The sequence below is a fragment of the Zootoca vivipara genome, chromosome 5, assembly GCF_965207765.1.
Source record: "Zootoca vivipara chromosome 5, rZooViv2.hap1.1, whole genome shotgun sequence".
Taxonomy (NCBI): domain Eukaryota; kingdom Metazoa; phylum Chordata; class Lepidosauria; order Squamata; family Lacertidae; genus Zootoca; species Zootoca vivipara.
Genome location: NC_142588.1, coordinates 12,507,469 through 12,527,441, shown reverse-complemented (window position 1 = coordinate 12,527,441; position 19,973 = coordinate 12,507,469). Strand labels below are relative to the sequence as shown.

General features: G+C 41.1%; 1 protein-coding gene across 4 annotated transcripts in view; it reads right to left on the bottom strand.

Annotated features, from left to right (window-relative positions):
- The window catches only part of SEC24C (SEC24 homolog C, COPII component), a 38,300-nt gene that overhangs the window by 17,495 nt on the left and 832 nt on the right, over positions 1–19,973 (bottom strand). The window contains exons 2-9 of one of the 4 annotated variants that reach the window (XM_035137722.3): positions 15,340–15,543; positions 13,462–13,545; positions 10,019–10,160; positions 8,196–8,374; positions 6,819–7,283; positions 5,581–5,717; positions 4,039–4,107; positions 1,745–1,856 (exon numbers count right to left, since the gene is read on the bottom strand). In XM_035137722.3, coding sequence (XP_034993613.2) covers positions 1,745–1,856; positions 4,039–4,107; positions 5,581–5,717; positions 6,819–7,283; positions 8,196–8,374; positions 10,019–10,160; positions 13,462–13,545; positions 15,340–15,514 — 1,363 coding nt within the window. In that variant the 5' untranslated portion in view covers positions 15,515–15,543. The remainder of the gene's footprint in view (positions 1–1,744; positions 1,857–4,038; positions 4,108–5,580; positions 5,718–6,818; positions 7,284–8,195; positions 8,375–10,018; positions 10,161–13,461; positions 13,546–15,339; positions 15,544–19,973) is intronic. The other 3 variants (XM_035137725.3, XM_035137724.3, XM_035137726.3) reach the window with 3 other exon arrangements.

Below are 19,973 nucleotides of genomic sequence, written 5' to 3'. Positions count from 1 at the left end.
TCTGAAGCAGCCTTTCCTAATCTGTGCCTTCTAGTCCCTAACCACTGGCCATACTACATTGGGCTGATGGGAGTTGTAGTTCAAAACATCTCAAAGACACCAGGTTGGGGAAGGCTACTGGAAGATTTGCAGAAAAATAAGAGCTGTCCAAAACATAACCCAAGTTAGCCAGTGACCAAGGAATGGAACCAATGGAGCCCTAGCATGAACAGTAGGTGCTTCCACTCACTCATACATGCAAGCTAGGATATCCATGATTTCCAACCCCTCTGTTTGCAGGCCCACACTGCTCCCAAGGAACCTGAGAGGTTAGGATCAACTTGTGGGAGGAGACCATGGTGGGCAGATAGAAAAGCCCCATTTCTTGAGCTGGGTTCCATTTGCAGTTTGTGAGATCCAAGCCTCAAAGATATCCCAATTAAGGCTATAACTTTTGAGCTGATGACGACAGGTGAGTTATATGCATACCAACATCAAAAACTGCAGGTGTTCTGAAGTTGTATGGAGATACGAACAGCTGTTTGCGGGCATGTGAGTTGAAAAGATTTTGCGGGCTCCCAGTAAGGATGGAGTTAAGAGGGAAAAGCCCTGGGGAACAGGGAAACAAAAATCCCAAATCTCAAACCACACAGGAACAGCCTTTCCGTACCTGGTACCCTCCAGATGTTAGGGGACTCCCAAAGTGCTTAAACCCCAGCCCGAATGGCTAATGGTCAACATAATGGGAGCTGCAGTATGAAGAACTGTCTAAACAGTGCCACATTGGTAAAGTCTGGTCTTCACAATTCTTTATTATGCAAACAACTCCACTGATTAGCCAAATAAGAAAAAGGAGGAATCAGATAGGAAATAGGTAAGTAAGTAAGGTAGTTGAAGTTGATTCCTCCCTCCTCTTAGAGCAGCATCTAGGGTGTACTGAGCAATATACTGTACTTTGAGATGGTGTTTCAAGCACCTGCCCCTCAAGTTTCCCATTCACTTCATGATTTTTTTCTGTAGAGCAAAGCAGGATATGAGCCCAGCTGGTAAGAACAAGTTTGGAGCAGCAAATAACCCAGAGATGCATTTTAAATAAAAGGAAACATTCTACTCATGTAAAAACATGCTGATTCCCGGACCGTCTGCGGGTTGGATTTAGAAGGTGATTGGGCCGGATCCGGCCCCCAGGCCTTGGTTTGCCTACCCATGGGCTTCACCATCTTAAAACCCAGAGATGTGTAAAGGTAAATGCTATCAGTGCATCTGTTTGGGAGCTTAAAAGATCCCCCAAATCAACTCTGAATAGTGATCATAACCAGTCCATTCTTTGATAGCATTCTTTTCTCTTTCCCTACAATGACTACACATACATATTTTTATGCCACCTTTCCAAAGTTCAAACCACGCTCAAGGCGGCTTACAACATGAAAAAACATGTAACTAAAACAACGTAACAAAAGTAGTCAAAAATACGTAAAACATTTAAAAAATACACAGCCAAACTGAACAATTTTCACATAAATCACAAGAGATCTAAAGTAAAGATACAAAAAAATTAATTGTTCTGAACACAAACGGTATGAGCACCTTCAAGTATCACTTGAATCTATGTGATCACAGCCTCTATGACAAAGGGCCATGTTATTTTCTTTTCTTTTTCCTGCAATGGCTGCTACTAATCTTTGACTGTAGCTCATGAGAGACTTTGTTGTCTTTACAGCAAAAGATTAACATGGAAAAATCTTTGGCTAGGTGAACATTTTACCTTGATCTTTGACCAAAAAATTGGTAGTGACAAGGGGTGGGACTTGCCCACGGACTCCAGTGATGAATGGCTCTGACCCACGATTATTCCTGTCATCTTCAATTACCTGGATCTAAAATGGTAAGCAGAAAGTTAGTGGTACAGTGGACACTGTGCAAAAACTGGTAATAATGAAACATTCAAGTTTAGCAATAGCCAAATATTTGCAATCGGTCACTAAATAACAACTACATATGGTTTAGGAGTCTATCATTTTGCTTTTGCTGAGGATTTAGGGGATAAGTAAATAGTCAATTTGAAGATAATACAATTGGCATGTTAAACCTCTACATTATGAGATAGTATGTCCACTGATCTAAAAATCCTGGGTCCAAGGAAGTTCCTGCTCATTGTTCATCAGCAATTTTTGTTGCAAACTGCCTACGCAGCAGGGTCTGAGAATTTATCGCCCAAGCACTTTGGCAGCATTTTTGCAGAACTGTAGTTTGCCATGTCCCAAGTATGCTTGTCTTCAAAAGGTGAGTCAAGTTAAGATTATAAACAACAAGACAAAACCAATACAGTGGCAAATTTAAGAACTTGTGAGAGTTAAGTTTTAGCTTTCACCGAGATAACTTGTGTATGGGCTGTGCCACTTCTGAATGCAGGTGGGAGTGACATAACGAATTGTTCCCAAAACAAAACAAAATCCACCTAAAAGCTTCACATCAGGAAGAAGGCTAAATTGGGTGCTAATTTACACCCAGCCACACTACTTCTTCCCTCCCACTTCTCATCTTACTATGGTCATTCTGGGCAATCTGGACGTACTAATCCCAATGTCTGGAAAGGACTCCCCACATCTGTCAAGCCACCACAGTCTTTGGCAAGCTGCTTCTCCAAAAATGCACTTCTGCAAAGCCCTTTCAGGTCCACTTATCAGGCACTTGTCCTCACTTTTGCCCAGACTGCAATCTCAGGTTACCATTCATACTACCTTGAGTTGAGTTCAAATCTAAGAACAATTGTGCCATTAAGTAATAGTTGGTTAACCACAGTAGTTGTTGGTCTGTAACCCAAGAAATCTGAATAATCCTGCTTTCAGCCTTTCAACATAAAACAATAAGGCAAGTTAAATGGTAATGTAATGTTATTTGAAACTACTTTCCACCTACTGGATTACAAATATGTACTTGTTCCTTCCAAAAAAAGTTATAGAAAAGATGGTGTTCTCTGGCAATCCACCGCTGTATGGCTTTTAAGTACTAGCATGGAAGTCTACTTCACCTTGCGAATGAGGACATTCAACCCTCCCTTTCCCTTCATGTCTTCATTCCTTTGCTAGTATGGCTCCTATGACAAGAGCACTAATAAATACCCTTACACTTGGATCTGAAACACACCAATGAAGAGGCTGCGTACAAAAGGTGAGTGACCATGCTGGGAAGATACTACAAACTAACTGAAGTTGTTAACACCACTGAGGAGATTCTAGCGTTGTGACCAACTTCAGCCTGTTCAAGACACAACAACGCAGGGGCAATAGACAAGCCACACTGACAAGTTTAATTGCAAACCAAGTCATTTCGTCTGTTACTGAAATAGTATTGTGATGGAATATCTTTCATTAATAAACCATATTCAATAAACTGCTGCCTAAGCGAGATATTACAGCAGAAAATTCAATGTATTTATCATCTCCATTTCCCCTCAAATATACACTCATGATCTTCTTGTATTAGGAGGGAAATGTTAAAATAATGACTTCTGAATCTAAAAATTAAAACTTGAATCCTTTTTTAAAGTGTAAAAGAATGACCTAAATCAAATGAGTTTTAAGATTTCTGTCCAGGAATATTATACAGGTTATGCACAAATCCACTGGAAATTCCCTTTTAGTTCAGTGGGTCTTGTGAAAAAAACACACCATTCATTTCAGAAGCGCAGGACTCAAAAAGAGTTCCAAGTGGATTATGCCAAATTCAATGCAGAATTCATAATTCATAGAGCAAAACTGACAAATGTAATATTCAGAAGTATTTTGCTTATAAATGACTTAATTTCAAGAAGGAAATACCACTTCATTACCTTATAATGTCAAACTTCTATTGCCCCTTGATTTGTGGTGTGAAGGATTTCAAAGTTCGTGATATTTTATTCTGCTTATTGTAATATTGTGAGCAGAAAGAGAGGGGTGGGATAAAGATGAAAGACTAACACCAAGGGGTAGTTAGCAAGAGTAAGATTACTTTGCAGACACAAACAAGCAGCCACCAACATGCAGACAATAGCAGACAGAGAGACACCGCACTTACTGGGCTAGGAATTGCATCTGGATCTATTCTGTGTCTGGGTTTCTGCTGAGGTGGCAGCTCATTGAGTTGCTTTTTTTTGTTTTAAAAAAGAAAAAAGAAGTAAAATTGCCACAAAAAGGGAAAAAGAGAGAATAGTAAAACAAAACTAACAAGCAATGTTACTCCTATCTGTCCTGTTTCCATCACTGTTAGATATATGTATAATGGACAACAGTTCATGCAACAAGAGGGGAAGCAACATTACCATCTTCAGTTCTACTTGTTATTTCCACATCTTGCTCCCTCATTGGAAATGTACTTAAAATGAGCACTATTCTTGACCAAGCCGGCAGCTCACATGCTTGCTCAGTTCAACTTTGGAGAACTACTGTACGGGCTCAAGAACATGCAACTCATCTTGAGATTTCAATTAAAGGAAGAGCACAGAAGGAAGCAAAGCTACTAACATATCTCAAAGTTTTCAAGCTGCAGGTTACAGCAAAGGAGGCTGTAGCTTCATCCTTCACAAGTATAAGTTAGCACGATAGCATAAAGCTGCACATCAAAGAGCAACTCTGGAGAAATAGCTGTCACCAGCACTGCTTTAACCACCTGTAGCTGTGGCCTTTGGAACAATGGCTTCACAAAACCCCACTGGAATTGAGAGGATAAAAGACTAGCACACCCGAATTTAAAGCAAGCAGACTCTCTGTACAACTGGATATACACTGTGGTGTTCCCCAGAACTCTCATATGTGAGTTGCAATTCATAAAACTTAAAAACAAATCCTCATGTTTTCACACCAGGGTTCATGCAAGTCCTACATTCACTGGCTGGAAAGAAACTACATGCCCAAGGGCATGGGCACGTTCAAAACTCCCCTTAATTTCAAAAGAGGTGTGTCTTCAGCCCATGCAGCACTGATGCATGGAGGCTGGTGTTCAAGACACCCAAACCCAAAGCTCCCTTAAAGAATTATATAATTCTCCCTTGAGATTCTATGTCATGCAGTTATTTGGATCCAGACTGCGCTGTGCAGCTGTTTTGTACAACATGGCCTTAACCTAGCAAGGGTCATTATATGCTAGAAAACCGACCAAATGCCATTCTGTTACAACTTGAGAAGCGGCATAAAAGCCCGCCATAAGCAAAGTTAAGTTGCTTAGCCCTATTTCGCAAGTTCAAAGAAGCCATTCAAAATATTGTTTTACTAACATTAACATACTCCAACCGAGGCCAATCACGTGGACAAAGATATGAACTAGACAGAACTACAACTGTTTACAGTAATTCCTGTGATCCTTTCCCAGGTAGTGTAATTGCAGGGCTTGCTGTAGATTATTATTATCTTGTGATAATCCAGTTGATACGCTACATTTCTTTATATAAGTATATAGAGATGGTCAGGATTGCCAATAACAGTAGTGCATAGGCATGCCCTTGTTCTGTTTAAAGCGAGCAAGAATGAAACAAATTGATAGAAGCTGCAAAGAGGCAAGTTTTTAATCTTCAGAATCACTTTCTAGAATAGGATACTCATTTCAAAAATGGTTACAACTTACTGGACTAGGAATGGAGTCTGGATCTAGACGTTTTGGTGGCGGTGGAGGTGGCGGTCCAGGTTGACTCCCATAATTTGCTGGCCCAGGGTAAGCTGGCCCATAGTTTGGCTGGGTACCTCTATGCTGTCCAAAGGACCCTGAAAAATATATATGCTAGATTTAAGTATGCAATAGAATTAAAATAAATTCAACTTTGATAGTAAACATATCACCACAAAAGCACCTATAACCACTTTTCAATACATATTAATCCAAGATTCTGATGATACAAATTTCAAATTATGATTGATGCTTAAAATCCCCATAGAAAAGAAAGCAGAGGCGTATTTCACTCCATGGTGAAACAATTATGCAAGCAGAATGAAAAGGCACCGGGTTGGAATCCAGAGGAACTTAATCCCACTTCAGCCTCTCTGAAAATAAAGGAATAAGTTAACTGTGGCTAACTTAAGTCTCACTGATGATTTCAACAGGAGCAATGCTATGGCAGAGTTTCTCTAGCTCCAACCTACTGCACATATTGGATCTCTGCTGGCAGATTCTGCATTCCTTATTCAGAAGTTTCATACACAGAACTATGTGTGTTTGGTAGCCACAAGACTTAACAATCCAGTTCTGTACACCAGGTAATCCAAAAACAGCATGGTTCTGAGTATAGAAAAAAGGACCTCCCAAAATATAAAAAGATCTCCCCAAAGAGAAGCAAACAGTTCTTATACAGGTTGCAAGCAACTTTCTAACTCACTGTTCACTGAGCTAGGAAGCAAAGGAAACTCAACTTTGGAAGTCTCCATCAGAGGAATGTAGGAAAAAAGAGTAGCTGATTAACAAGCCAATCCACACCTTTATATTTAGGTTTTAAAATCCACAGGAAAATATATTTGTTTAAACAGCTACAGGAAAAGAACCACCCTGTACATCAAGGGTAGAGAATGTGATGTCCACTAGATCAACTCCAACTCCCATCAGCCCCAACCAGCATAGCCCATCAGTTATGATGGGTGTTGTAGTCCAATATCTGGAGGACAGCCTGTTGACTACAACTGCTTTACATCCTAATAGGAATGACTTCCTGAGGAAGCAGAGTTACCAAGTTATCTGCAAGTTGCTAATTTCCATTGAATTCAACGTATTTTAAAGACCTCACTACAAATTAGCACAGCCATCTATTATAACAAGTGTTAAAACCCAATTGACTTTTATTCCTTAGCCCTCTCTCAGCAACGTACTGAACATACCATTCTGCTGCACTGCATATCCTGGTTGGGAAGGATGGCTGGGAGGTGGTCCTTGCAAGCCTGCCACTGGTGGTCCAAGGGGTGGCCCTGCCATAGCTGGCTGAGGTGGTGGTGAGGTCACATGGTTTGGCTGGGAAGTGAGTGGCCCAGTAGCTGCTTGTCCTGGTAATGATGTACCCTGCATTGGAGGAGGCCTTGAAACTCCTGCAGGAGGAGGATAATTGGAAGCACCAACCCCAGCAGATGAAGGCGGTGGGGCAAACCCAGGAGCTTGATGTGAGAGGTTCAGGGCTGACGGAGGACCAGAACTAGGAGGCTGTGCCATAGGAAGACCCTGAGACAAGGTGGTAGGAGGCAATCCATGGGGCACAGCAGGAGGTGGCGGTCCTTGGTTTGAATAGGGCACATATTGCCCAGATCCACTCGAAGTAAAACTTCCTGAGGCAGGAACTGATGTTGGGGGACCTGAGGAGCAGAAGTTAATTATGGTCACATCTTGCTTTATAAAAGTGTTGTTCTTCTCCCAGTGTGCAATAAGGTGTTTTAGTAAACTAGCCCCTCACCCTGGATACAAAGTTATTTCAAGAGGGAGGGAGGGAGGGAGGGAGGGAGGGAGAGAGGGAGAGAGGGAGAGAGAGAGAGCGAACACACAGAAATGGAGGTGCTTAATAACAAGCAGGTTTTACCATTCACTTTCATGATTACCGATACCAATACTTGGTATTCGTCACCGGACCTTATGATATCCTAGGCCAAGAAAACAATTTTAAAGAGCTACTTATCAAAACATTCAGTTTTGAGAATGGAATGGAAGTGAGAGCATGATGAAGTTGCAGTTCTCCCACTTGAATTTTGGCCTGAGCTCTTTGGATGAATGACTGTATACTTTTTTTTTACTTTTTTTTTATCTTTAGTGGAGCTGAAATAAAGGTCAAACGTAACAAACTCTATGTGCATTTAAATGGGCTGTCTCTGCACTTCTCAGAGTTTCTTTTAATATGAATACCCCAGATTACTTTGACTGGTATCTCAATACTCTGAGTAGCCCCACTTAAATCAATAGTTTTAGTGGATCTACTCCAAGTATAACCTACGCTGGATTATGAACCTTAGTTAATTTAGTTGGTCCTTTTCCCTTGCTTAATATCTTGGAACTATTTTATATATTATACTACTTGAGTTCCAAGTAGTGACAGCATGCAATAGTTGAGTGACAGCATGCAATAGTTGCAACACAGGGACCTGCTTTATTGCATTTTATAGAATTTGCAAAAGAGAGAAGTAATAGTACCCCATAGCAGTCTGGAAGATCCTTCTCAAAGGAACTCCAAATCAGTCTATGTGAGCAAGCAGCATCCAAACATTCTGGTTACTCACCATAGCCCAGTACACCTGGGGATGGAACAGAGGTCGAAACACCACTTATATGCATTCCTCCCATATGATTGGTCAGCTGCTGTGTGCTCGTTGGAGGTGGCCCATATGACTGGAAAGTAGCTGACTGGGAAACAGGTGTGGGTGTTGTTCCAGGCATGAACTGTTGAGAAGCAGGAGGTCTAAGAAAAGGAAGCAGAATAAAGACAATCCTTTGTTACATGAGCCACCCATGTATTTGCATTTTTTGTTGTTGTTGTTGTTGTTGTTGTTGTTGTTGTTGTATTGATTATGAGACAGTGGTGATGAAGAATACCTTCTGCAGTTTTCAGAATGGGAAGGTTCTAAAACCCCTTTGCAGCACACCCATCAATCAAAGCAACAGACATGCAGGCACTGAAAAGCAAAGGAGAATCTGTCCAGTTCATCATCTGTTGGCTTCACAACTCTCTGTTGCATTTATTGCCTAGGATGATAGGTTGCAATCTCTGTTCTTAGGAAAGCAAACAAGGGTGGGTAAGTGGCTTGCAGAGGCAGTTCTGGGGTTCTGCACTAGTGCCAATGCTGCCGCTCCCCTACTCCTAAAGCCTGTGACCACTCAAAATGTGGCTGCTTTGTTTCAAAGTAAAATATGAACTTGCAAGCTGTGGTTAATGGGTTCACTTTCTTCCCACTTACAGTAATTTTTGATCTATTTTTCCTACTGATTTTTAATGATTTCCGCTGTGATGGTGTATTTTGGTTACGTGTGTGTGTGTGTGTGTAAAAATATAAAATAAAATAAGAAAAAATATAAAATAAAATAAGAAAGTTATGTGCAAGCTTAAGCCTACACAGTAGCTATCAAAGATGTGCCATTTTGCAAAAGCAGTGGAAGCAGAGCTCTTGCTCTGCAGAAGGAAGAAAGGCACAGCCCAATTGCGCAAGCAGCAGCCTGATTACCTAGATGATGAGTAACTTGCTCACTCAACACGGCTGAATTAGGTGTGTTGCTGAACTATGTATTGTCCCTGCTGCCTAACCGCAAATTCAGCTGTGGGTAGACTGCTTGACTGAGACAGATGTACTGCTCAGCTTTGTTCTAAAGCTTTACTATAACACTAATTGCTAACTGTCTTGAGAAGAACATTCTGGTGCATTACAAATAAATGAAGTATATCCAATTAAGTGTGCTTATAGAAAATAGAAAGTTACCACCACATTTAGTAGCTGTTAGAAGTCAGCCCAACATCTCTATGTAACAACCCAAAAACACACTACAGTGGTGCCTCGCTTAACGAATGCCCTGCTTAACGAAATTTCCGCTTAACGAAAGGTTTTTTCTAGCGGAGGTTGCCTCGCTAGACGAATTCGTTTTACGAAAAATTCGTCTAGCGAATCACGGTTTCCCATAGGAATGCATTGAAATTCAATTAATGCGTTCCTATGGGCAAAAAAATTTTCAAAAAAAATTCAATGCATTCCTATGGGATTCGCTAGACGAATTTTTCGTTATAAGAAAAGACCCGTTGAATGAATTAAATTTGTCTAGCGAGGCACCACTGTATTTTGCTCTGCAGGGAAGTGGATGGGTTCTCTGTCCCCCAAAACTTGATACAGGTGGCAACCATTCTGCATGGGGGTTCCGTTCCTGACCCCCACGTACGTTGGTGGAGTGCGCATAAGCCCTGCCACACCCCATTTTCAGGCCACTTCTAGGTCAGCAGCGACAAGTGTGTGTGTGTGTGTGTGAGTGAGTGAGAGAGAGAGAGGTTGAGCATCTGACTGTAAAATGGTCGCTGTCTGTACTGACAGGCTTAGAGTCTGATGACTGTTGTCCTAATTACCTTTGCAATGGAGCTGTAGATGCAGGAATCCCATTGCGTACATCTCCTTGTCCAAACTGACTATAGGCCTGCTGTCCAGGAGGAACTAATGTGCCAGATGCTGAAGCAGGTGCTCCAGAAGTAGTGGGAGCTCTCAGGGAACCTAGAAATATTGAACTGCATGTTAGTCGTGTACAAGTAAATAAGTGGGAGCCTACTTATGAAGATACTTAAAATACGCTAGGCATGATCTCTCGTGAGATTAACAGAAAGCAAATGAATACAAGGAAGAACAGAAAGCTATCAAGATTTTCAACAGCAGAGACAGAAAATTAATAGAAGCATGTAAATATGCTAGTGAAAATAAGGCTTGCTGTTCCTAGCTTTCTTGCAGATCCCAAGAAAAGTCACTATTATGGATGAAAGGAACAGACGAGGATTTGTCAGATTACTTACAGCATTTTTCTTTTTAGACAAGCCATGTACAATCTTTATTTGCATGAGAATCTTCTCTAACAAGTCCTACTGAAAATATTTATACAGTGGTACCTCTACTTACGAATTTAATGCGTTCCGAACGCACATTTGTAAGTCAAAAAAAAATTGTAAGTCAAATCCCATAGGAATGCATTGGGAGAAAAAAATTGTAAGTACAGTGGTACCTCGGTTTATGAACACAATTGGTTCCGGAAGTCTGTTCATAAACTGAAGCGTTCATAAACTGAAGCGAACTTTCCCATTGAAAGTAATGGAAAGTGGATTAATCCGTTCCAGACGGTCCGCGGAGTAACCGTTCATAAACTGAAGCGAACTTTTCCATTGAAAGTAATGGAAAGTGGATTAATCCGTTCCAGACGGGTCCGCAAAGTACTTAAACCGAAGCGTTCATAAACTGAAACATGGGTGTAATTGGTTCCGGAAGTCTGTTCATAAACTGAAGCGTTCATAAACTGAAGCGAACTTTCCCATTAAAAGTAATGGAAAGTGAATTAATCCGTTCCAGATGGGTCCACGGCGTTCATAAACCGAAAATTCATAAACCGAGGTGTTCATAAACCGAGGTTCCACTGTAGAAGCAACCCTATCTAAAAATTCGTAAGTAGAAAAAATCCTATCTAAACCACATCCAAGATGGCGGACAGAGCTCCATTCGTAAGTAGAAACATTCGTAAGTAGAGTTATTCGTAAGTAGAGGTACCACTGTATATTAGAACTATTACCAAAATATAGGAGCAGTTTCAGAGATAAGGTATGGTACCTCAGGTTACAAACACTTCAGGTTACAAACTCCGTTAACCCAGAAATAGTACCTCAGGTTAAGAACTTTGTTTCAGGATGAGAACAGAAATCGTGCTCCGGCGGCGCAGCGGCAGCAGGAAGCCCCATTAGCTAAAGTGGTGTTTCAGGTTAAGAAAAGTTTCAGGTTAAGAACAGACCTCTGGAACGAATTAAGTTCTTAACCAGAGGTACCACTGTATACAGATTTTTCAGTTTTTTTATCATTAAAAGGCCTGAAAAATACTACTATAAAACAAAGACAATTTGTTGCAGAAATTAGGAATTTTGGCACGGATAATCTGGCCAAATTTCAGAAAATTCTGACATAAGAATGGCAGGATTATATCATCAGTTTAAAAAATTTGAGTTGAAAGGCAGGTGTCTTGTAAGTGCAACCACTTTGTTCTTGTAAAAAAAATTAATTAGCCAGTCACTCCTCTAAGACGAATATTGTTAACACACCTCTTTCAGGCTTCTCTGGTGGCATCTGCTTCTAAGAAAAAATGGTTGTCATTGGAGTTGACAGACCAAAGGATTAGAAGGCAGTAGATATGGGGAGGGGAGGGGAGGGGGATGCATCTCTGTGTGGACATGCATGCCATTTGGAACTGATGCTCTGCTTGCTTGTATACAAGAGAAAGGGGTACCAAAACTTCATTTGATTTGCATTCTATTTGCTCACTTCCTCTAATAACATTCTATGCATCTACTGAGGTTCTGCCAAGTCCACTCAAATTTGCAGTTTACAGTAACAAGAGTTATCACTAGTCACTTTCTCTGGTTCAGCTTCCTCTCCTTTGGGCAATATGGGTTTAACAATGGACTACTACAACATATGCCTAGTATCCTTTTTGAATTGTTAGGGAAACCATTATGGTAACAACAGAAGTAGGCCTACTTATAAAAGTTAACTGCCTTTTCAAATTACTTCAACAATGTAAAGTACAGGATAAATGCACTTTAATATAAAGATTTATACAGCCACGGTGAAGTTAAGCTTTGCTGCTCCCTTCTCAACAGCGGTCTCATAATCCAAGGATGCCCAACAGGCCGATTGCGATCTACTGGAAGATACCCGGGAGGGTTTAGGTAGATCATGGTCGATCGCTGGGTCCCTTTCCTTAGCGTTGCTAAAATCTATTCCGGCCTGCCCCCCGCCCCACCCTCCATTGTAGCACGATCTGTAGAACTGAAGACGGAGTTTATTAAGTGAGGCTGTTAGTTTCCCCAGCGTTTTGTTGGTGAGTGGGTGTTCCTATATTTCCCCCAAAACCCTTTAAAATAGGGGTTTCCCTCCCCTGAACCCCCCAAAATGGGGCTTTCCTTCTCAATAAAGGTCAACAACTTTGACCTGAATTCCCCCCCCCCCAAAAAAATGTGGGTAGATCACTGCGTTTTTAATTCTGTAAGTAGATCGCAGTCTCTTGGGATTTGGCCACACCTGATATAATCTAATGCACTTCCTTCTCAAAAGGAGAAAGAATTTCTATCGGAGAAGCACAAGCATCAAAAGTTAAGCCATCTGGCTGAGCTTCTATGACATGAAAGCGGTGAACCAGTTTTTCAGCCCAAAGGGCTCATTTCCTCATGCAAAATCTTCTGACAGTTACCTGCTAGTGATGGGCGGGGCCAGAGGCAAATTGGTCAGAGCAATGGATGCAACCCTTACCTTTGCACAGTAGTCTAGATTACAGCTACATCAAAGTTAAGAGGGTTATAGCCAATGCCAGTCCTGCTCAGAGTATGTATGATCCTCCTTACTTTAGAAATAATCAGTCTGCTGAAATGACAGCACTTCCATATAAGATGCATAAACATGTACTCTGCTGCAGCATACGCACAGCGAGAAGTAAGGAGTACATGCTGTTTTTAAACTTTACCCTGAGTACAAAAAGCCTTGAAGGAAATTTATTATGTTCAAAGCGTGATATCCACCTTTAGCCACACTCAAGAGCAAACCCACTGAAATCAATGGATTTAAGTCTCCTCTGAGTACAACTTAGTTGGATCTCACCACTGTGTCCCAGAGACCTGCACATTCCTTGTAATAAGGCATCACAGCTCCACACATTCTAATAATTACATGGCTTAGCTTTCAGATGAAACAATAGTAATGTTTCAGAAGGAAATGCATCTGAAACAGTCTTTTCTCATAAGAGACAGTGCATGAAAAGGAAAGCATTTACCTATGAAGTTGGGAGTAAAAGAAGCATCAGAATCAAGAGAGACAGGAGAGCCCTTAGAAGGAAACCCCATTGAAGGAAAGTAACCTAGAAAGGCAATATACACATCAGTGAGAATAGACTTGGAAAACTTCTAATAAAATGCATTGTACTAGTCCTACAAATGCTGGAGTTTCCTCCTGCTTAGCAATCATTGTTTATTTTCAATATAGTTTATTTGCTACCTGCCATGAGACGGCAGGGACGAGTAGTTCCAAAGTAAAAAAAATATGAGAAGATTTACCTCAAACAGCAGAATTTTCTGCTTGATGAGTGAACTACTTGATGAGCAAATGGAGCAGCTCATCCAGTAAGCTACCCTAAAACAACAAGCTCCCCCACAAATATCTGCCAACTTTACACAAGCCTCCGAAGAGAGAATGCAACATCAACATTACCTTTCTGTTTAACGTAAATAACTATTAAATGTAGCACATGTGCTACCTTTGCAGCAGCTTCCTTCATTAAAGCCTAGTATAAATACAACTCTCTATGGTCTCCACTATGATTCCCATGTACAAAGGTAAGAACTAATAATCATTCCCATTCCAAGACTGTAAGTCATGATAAAGCAGCTAGTTTTCCCAAGGTAACTTTACTCCTTCAAATGGCCGTCCAGCTAGTTCTGCTGCCATTAATGCCCACTTCTTTACACTAGCCGACAAGCAACTAAGCATCTAGCACAACTTCCTGGGCAGCTAAATTTGGCCTAGGGGCTTCCAGTTGCTTTAATGCCTGTGGACCACCAAAGCATGGAGCCCTCCCAAACCCCATGCACCAGCATGAAACATCTGAACCATCTCCCATTGCTTTATGAAATATAACTGTATGCACAAGTTCTTAAATCATGAAGAACAAAGGACATTATTCTACATCCATAGAATTGTAGAGCTGGAAGGTAATCTGAGGGTCATCTAGTCCAAAGCAGGAATCTCAATCTCAAATCATACATGACAGTTGGCCATCAAACCTCTGCTTTAAAACCTCTAAGAAAGGAGAGCCCACCATCTCTCATGGGAGTCTATTCCTCTGCCAAACAGCTCTGATTGTCAGAAAGTTCTTCCTGATGTTTAGTCAGAATCTCCTTTCTTCTAACTTGAATCCATTGGTTTGGGTCCTACCCTCTGGAGAAGGAGAAAATAAGCTTGTTCCATCTTCCATGTGACAGCCCTTTAGATATTTGAAGACGGCTATCATATCTCCACTCAGTCTCCTCTTTACCAGGCTGTTGTTGTTGTTCTTTAGTCGTGTCCGACTCTTCGTAACCCCATGGACCATAGCACGCCAGGCACTCCTGTCTTCCACTGTCTCCCGCAGTTTGGTCAAACTCATGTTCGTAGCTTCGAGAACACTGTCCAACCATCTCGTCCTCTGTCATCCCCTTCTCCTAGTGCCCTCCATCTTTCCCAACGTCAGGGTCTTTTCCAGGGAGTCTTCTCTTCTCATGAGGTGGCCAAAGTATTGGAGCCTCAGCTTCACGATCTGTCCTTCCAGTGAGCACTCAGGCTAAACATACCCAATTCCGTCAAGCGTTCCTCATACAGCTTTGTTTCCAGACCCTTTATCAACATGGTTGCCCTCCTCTGCACACATTCCAGCTTGTCAATATCCTTCTTAAACTACACTGCCCAGAACTGGACACAGTACTCTAGGTGTGGTCTAACCAAGCAGAATAGAGTGGTACCATAAATCCTTATACTGAATATTTTAAATGCACTTTTGAATTTTTTTGTTGCCACCACCTCAGGGGCACATACAGAACATTAAAAAGCAGGGTAAACTTTTTTTTAAAAAAAAGCTAAAAACAAAGGTCATTTCCCCCTCTATACCAATGAAGAATACCTTGTGGGGGGGCTGTCTGAGGATATCCTGTCACTGGACCATTATAAGCACCATACTGTGAGGTGGGAACAGTCGGGGTTGGCTGCCCTCCGTAACCAGGCGGCAGGTATCCTCCATATCCAGGCTGTGGCTGCCCATAAGGTGGCCCTGTGTGAGTTGGCTGGTTTACGCTCATTGTGCTCACATCCCCAAACTAGCCTTCACCTGTGAGAAAGGAAAGAGAAACATTAGGAGACATCATTCAAAACAAGATTTTGTGCAAAAGAGCTGAAGAACCAGGCTCAATAACCCTTGCAGTGCTAGTTTTCTAAAGTAATTTTAAACACACATTACACTACAGCTGAGTAACTTGTGAGCTCCAAGCTTGTTTTAGGTGTATTTACCCAATATCTATTAAAGCTGTCCAACCTTCTCATCCCATCAAAGTTTCTTCTCCTTCCAGTTGGTCTCCTCCTTGCTTTTCCTCACCTTTAGAGGTAGGTTTTTAAAAACTCTTTCTGTGTAATTTCAGAGCAATCACACAGAAAAACTTTTTATATATATAAAAAATGATTTCTTTTTCATTTCTTCCCTGGTTGTATGGCTTGGGTATAAGTCCCTCCCCCCAATCTCTGGGTAGAGAATAGTAGGCTTCTGCCACTTATATATGTTTGTAATACAAAACAGGATAGAGCATACAGGACTAATAGGAACGACAAATTCAGAAAATACTCTCAGTTGTTTTCTAGACAAGGAACTTTATTGGTTCACTGTACAAAAAAAAAATTCTCCCCATACTTATCTGAGTATAGCACTGGGGGTTACTTCTCAGACCTGCTTAGAATCAGGAATTCTAATCTTAAATTCTGGATCAGCTAATCTAGAACACTTATCTCTGGCCCCATTCATCACCAGTTTATAGTCCCTGCCAATTACCCCCAGAAGAAACCGGGCCATCAATGAGAAATAATGTTGCTGTTATGAAGCACTTATTTTAGAAATATGAAAAATTTAAAATAACATAGATTCAACAAGAATTAAGGTCTAAAAGCTATGGCCAAAGAAGGCATTCATACAACCCTCATGAGGCCCAGCCAGCATATCCTTATATCTTGGTTGGCTAACCTGTGGTCCTACAGTTCCCATGGTCCATGACTACTGGATATGCTGGACCTGAATGGAATTTCCTTTACTACCGGTACCAGGTACTATTTGGGGACAAAATTTATAGGAACTTTGTATATACTACATGGTTCTGAACATAAGGTTTAAGGAATGTAGATTAGTCCTTTTCAGTTGTATTAAATGCCTGCAATGTTAGCTGCATGTCAAGTCTCCCGCAATAATCTGTATTCAGTAGCTGATACTCTTCAGAACACTATCTACTAGTAGCAAGGTTAATTTATAGCAGGATAATCAAGCTTTTCCAGTAGTGTGTCAGATTGTATCAGTGCAAGGGATGTTTTGCAGGTGTGATCTTCTGAATCAGCACACACATAATCCAGAATAAATAAAATACATAGCCTTCATAACACACTTAAATTTTAGTTTAAAGCAAGGCTACAACCAATAACAGCAAAACACAGCCCTATTTGCAACAGCATAAAATATGTCATTGCGCTATTGTAGTATTAACAAATAGGCGTAACAAATTTTAAAAACATAAAGCACTTCCAAGACTACAGTTGCTATGGTGGTCAAACTAAATTTATAGTTCACCTATCAAACGAGAAATAGTACAAACCATGATTTGCCAATCTAATGTTATGGCCATCACTATGAAGCTGATTGTCTAGTTTTGCTTCCTACCTTCTCAACAAGTGGCTCTAAACTACAGTTTCCCTAGCATGTGTTTAGAAATTCAAACAATGGTTTGGTCCTAAACTATAGTGTAGAGAATATGGCTTGGTATAATAATAATAAATAATAAATTATTATTATTACTTTATACCCCAGCCACTCTGCGCGGCTTCCAACAGAAAAATAAAATAAAATAATTGATTAAACATTAAAAGCCTCCCTAAACAGACTGCCTTCAGATGTCTTCTAAAAATCTGGTAGCTGTTTTTCTCTTTGACATCTGATGGGAGGGCGTTCCACAGGGTGGGCACCACTACCAAGAAAGCCCTCTGCCTGGTTCCCTGTAACTTGGCTTCTCGCAATGAGGGAACCGCCAGAAGGCCCTCGGTACTGGACCTCAGTGTCTGGGCAGAACGATGGGGGTAGAGACGCTCCTTTAGGTATACTGACAGTATAACAGTATTGACCAAAAATGTACAAGCATAAAACTGAATTCATTTTTTAGAAACGTTACAAGGAATCATACTAAGAGGACAGTTCTTATTCCATAATGCGTGTTCTAATTTTTGCATCCTGGTTAGCAAGTGAAGCTACAGCAGGGGAATGGCATTTGCCATGTCCCTTTTTTTGTTCTGCAAGCTTCCTGCTCATTTCCCTTTCTCCATCTTTTTTATTTTTGCCATCTGCAAATATCTAAGTGCCAGCACAATGGGTTCTATGGCAGTGTCTAAGCATGCCAGTATGTTGTACAGCTGGTATGCAGCCCAGTATTGTGAGGTACACATGCAAACTCCTTTAAGACCTTTGAGCTATGGACTTTGGCACACCTCACTGTCAATTAATGCTCTTGTTTTGTGATCACCAGTGCAGTAGGATGGCACGTGTGCAACCTGGTTCCCTTTAAAGTTGTGCTTAATGAGACCACTGACTTGTCCTATCCTCATTGTATCCCTCTCCATATCCACCCAACATGCTAAGACCTTTAAACAGGAGTGGGTAGACTTAGGCTTGTTGGATCTGCTTGGCTTTTTTATTAGAACCCCCCAAGATCTACCAATCAGACCTGGTTAAAGAACGGGTGTTTCTGAGCACATTCTGAGCCTAGGAATTTGTTTTTACCAACCAACCAATTTGTTTTTAGTTTCTAGAACTGAACTGCCCATAGCCCTTTCATACAGAAGTCCATATCTAGTTAGGTCATTTCAGCAGCCTACTTTAGGTGGGAAAAGGAATTTTGCTATGATTAAACAATTAATCAGAAATCCCTGCCAATCTACGGCTGATCACCCTGAAATCTATCAGTAGATCTCAATCTGTCTTCAGCCCACCTGTGCTTTAAAAGGATGCAATATCACCACCTAGCATTGCTACCCTAGTCGAACATTGCATATCATATTGTTACATTAGTACCACAGCTGGGGTGCTTGCAAAACCCTCACTCACTGCTCCCTTCCTCACTCCTTGAAAAGGACATCAAGCTTCTTTCAGTTCTATGTGCTTTTCAAGGCTCTTATTGGCCATATTGGCACTTGAACAGAAGTGACAGAGTAGGAGGTAAACGGAAGAGAAGTGGGAGAGAATAATGGAGCAGCTGGTGGGATGGAAGTCAGGAATACACACTCACATATGCACACCATATCCAATACAACAGACCCTATTTAAACTGTTTTCTCACAGGCTCTTTCCCCATTGGCAATCAAATAAATGTTACACCTATCTACTGACTGAACTGCAAAAGCAAAAACCACAGAACTCATACTTTCTAGCACTGCCATTGTGAAAAAATATAGACTCAAGGTATAGAAACGTATGGATTGCCATAATTTTTACAAGGGATCCCCCTCCAATTACAGGTTAACTCTGTATCCATAGATGTGCTCTGTAATTTTTACTGCACAGTCTACCACCAAGGTAAGCTTTAATTTGGCAGTGAATTTAGGGATCCTATGTAAAATTGTGTAGATTGAAAAGGAAACAGTTTAATCCTGCTTGATATTCAACCTTTACCCAGATCCCTTGGAAGTACAATGACTCTCTTTCTGCAGAAGAGAAGTAACAAGAAGGGTTGATGCCCACAACACACTCCCAAAATTCCAAATGTGCCCAGAGATTAGCAGTCTGTATTAGCATAATCACATCTAGTCTTGCACAGATTTTCTTCTGGCAAGAGCGAAACCCTTTTCTATAGGACAAAATTTGGGAATTTAAAGCCTGGCCCCATATATAACCCACACATTAAGAAGCTACTCTTCTGAGTTCTATGCGTAACTAATCCTGCAGTCCAAAGTACAATTTAGCTCGAATGCAAGTTAATGTGCACTGCTTGGGAAAAGGAAAGCACCATGGGTGCTTTTAAATCTTCAAGGTGAACCTAAGTTTCAAAACAAAGTTATTCCATTAGTTGCACATTCAATCCCCATAAGAGCCAGCTGTGTATTCCTGCATTGCATTCCTGCAGGGCTATGTGATCCTAAGGGTACCTTTCCAACTCTGCTTCTAATACCAAGCGTTTCAAAGGAAGTCTCTAAATAGTAAACACTGCTACTACTTCTGGGGAAAAAGGGCTCAAGGAATTGCTTTTGTTGAAATGCAGCCTGACTCCTACATAAACACAATATTGCTTCATCTCAGTTTCACCTTGTCAAGCGTGTTCACACATTCGGCAGGATTAACTGGTAAAGCTTTTCTCGGGTTGTTTCCCTTTTGGATGCAGATCAGAGTGTGGGGTTACTCCCTATGAGCTAAATCTCCCACATACAGAAAAGACCAGCAGGCCAGGAAAACACCCCCCCCCTCGGGCTCTCTATTTGGAAGTTGTCCGAATAATTTCCCACAACTCCTGTATTAAACCTGTT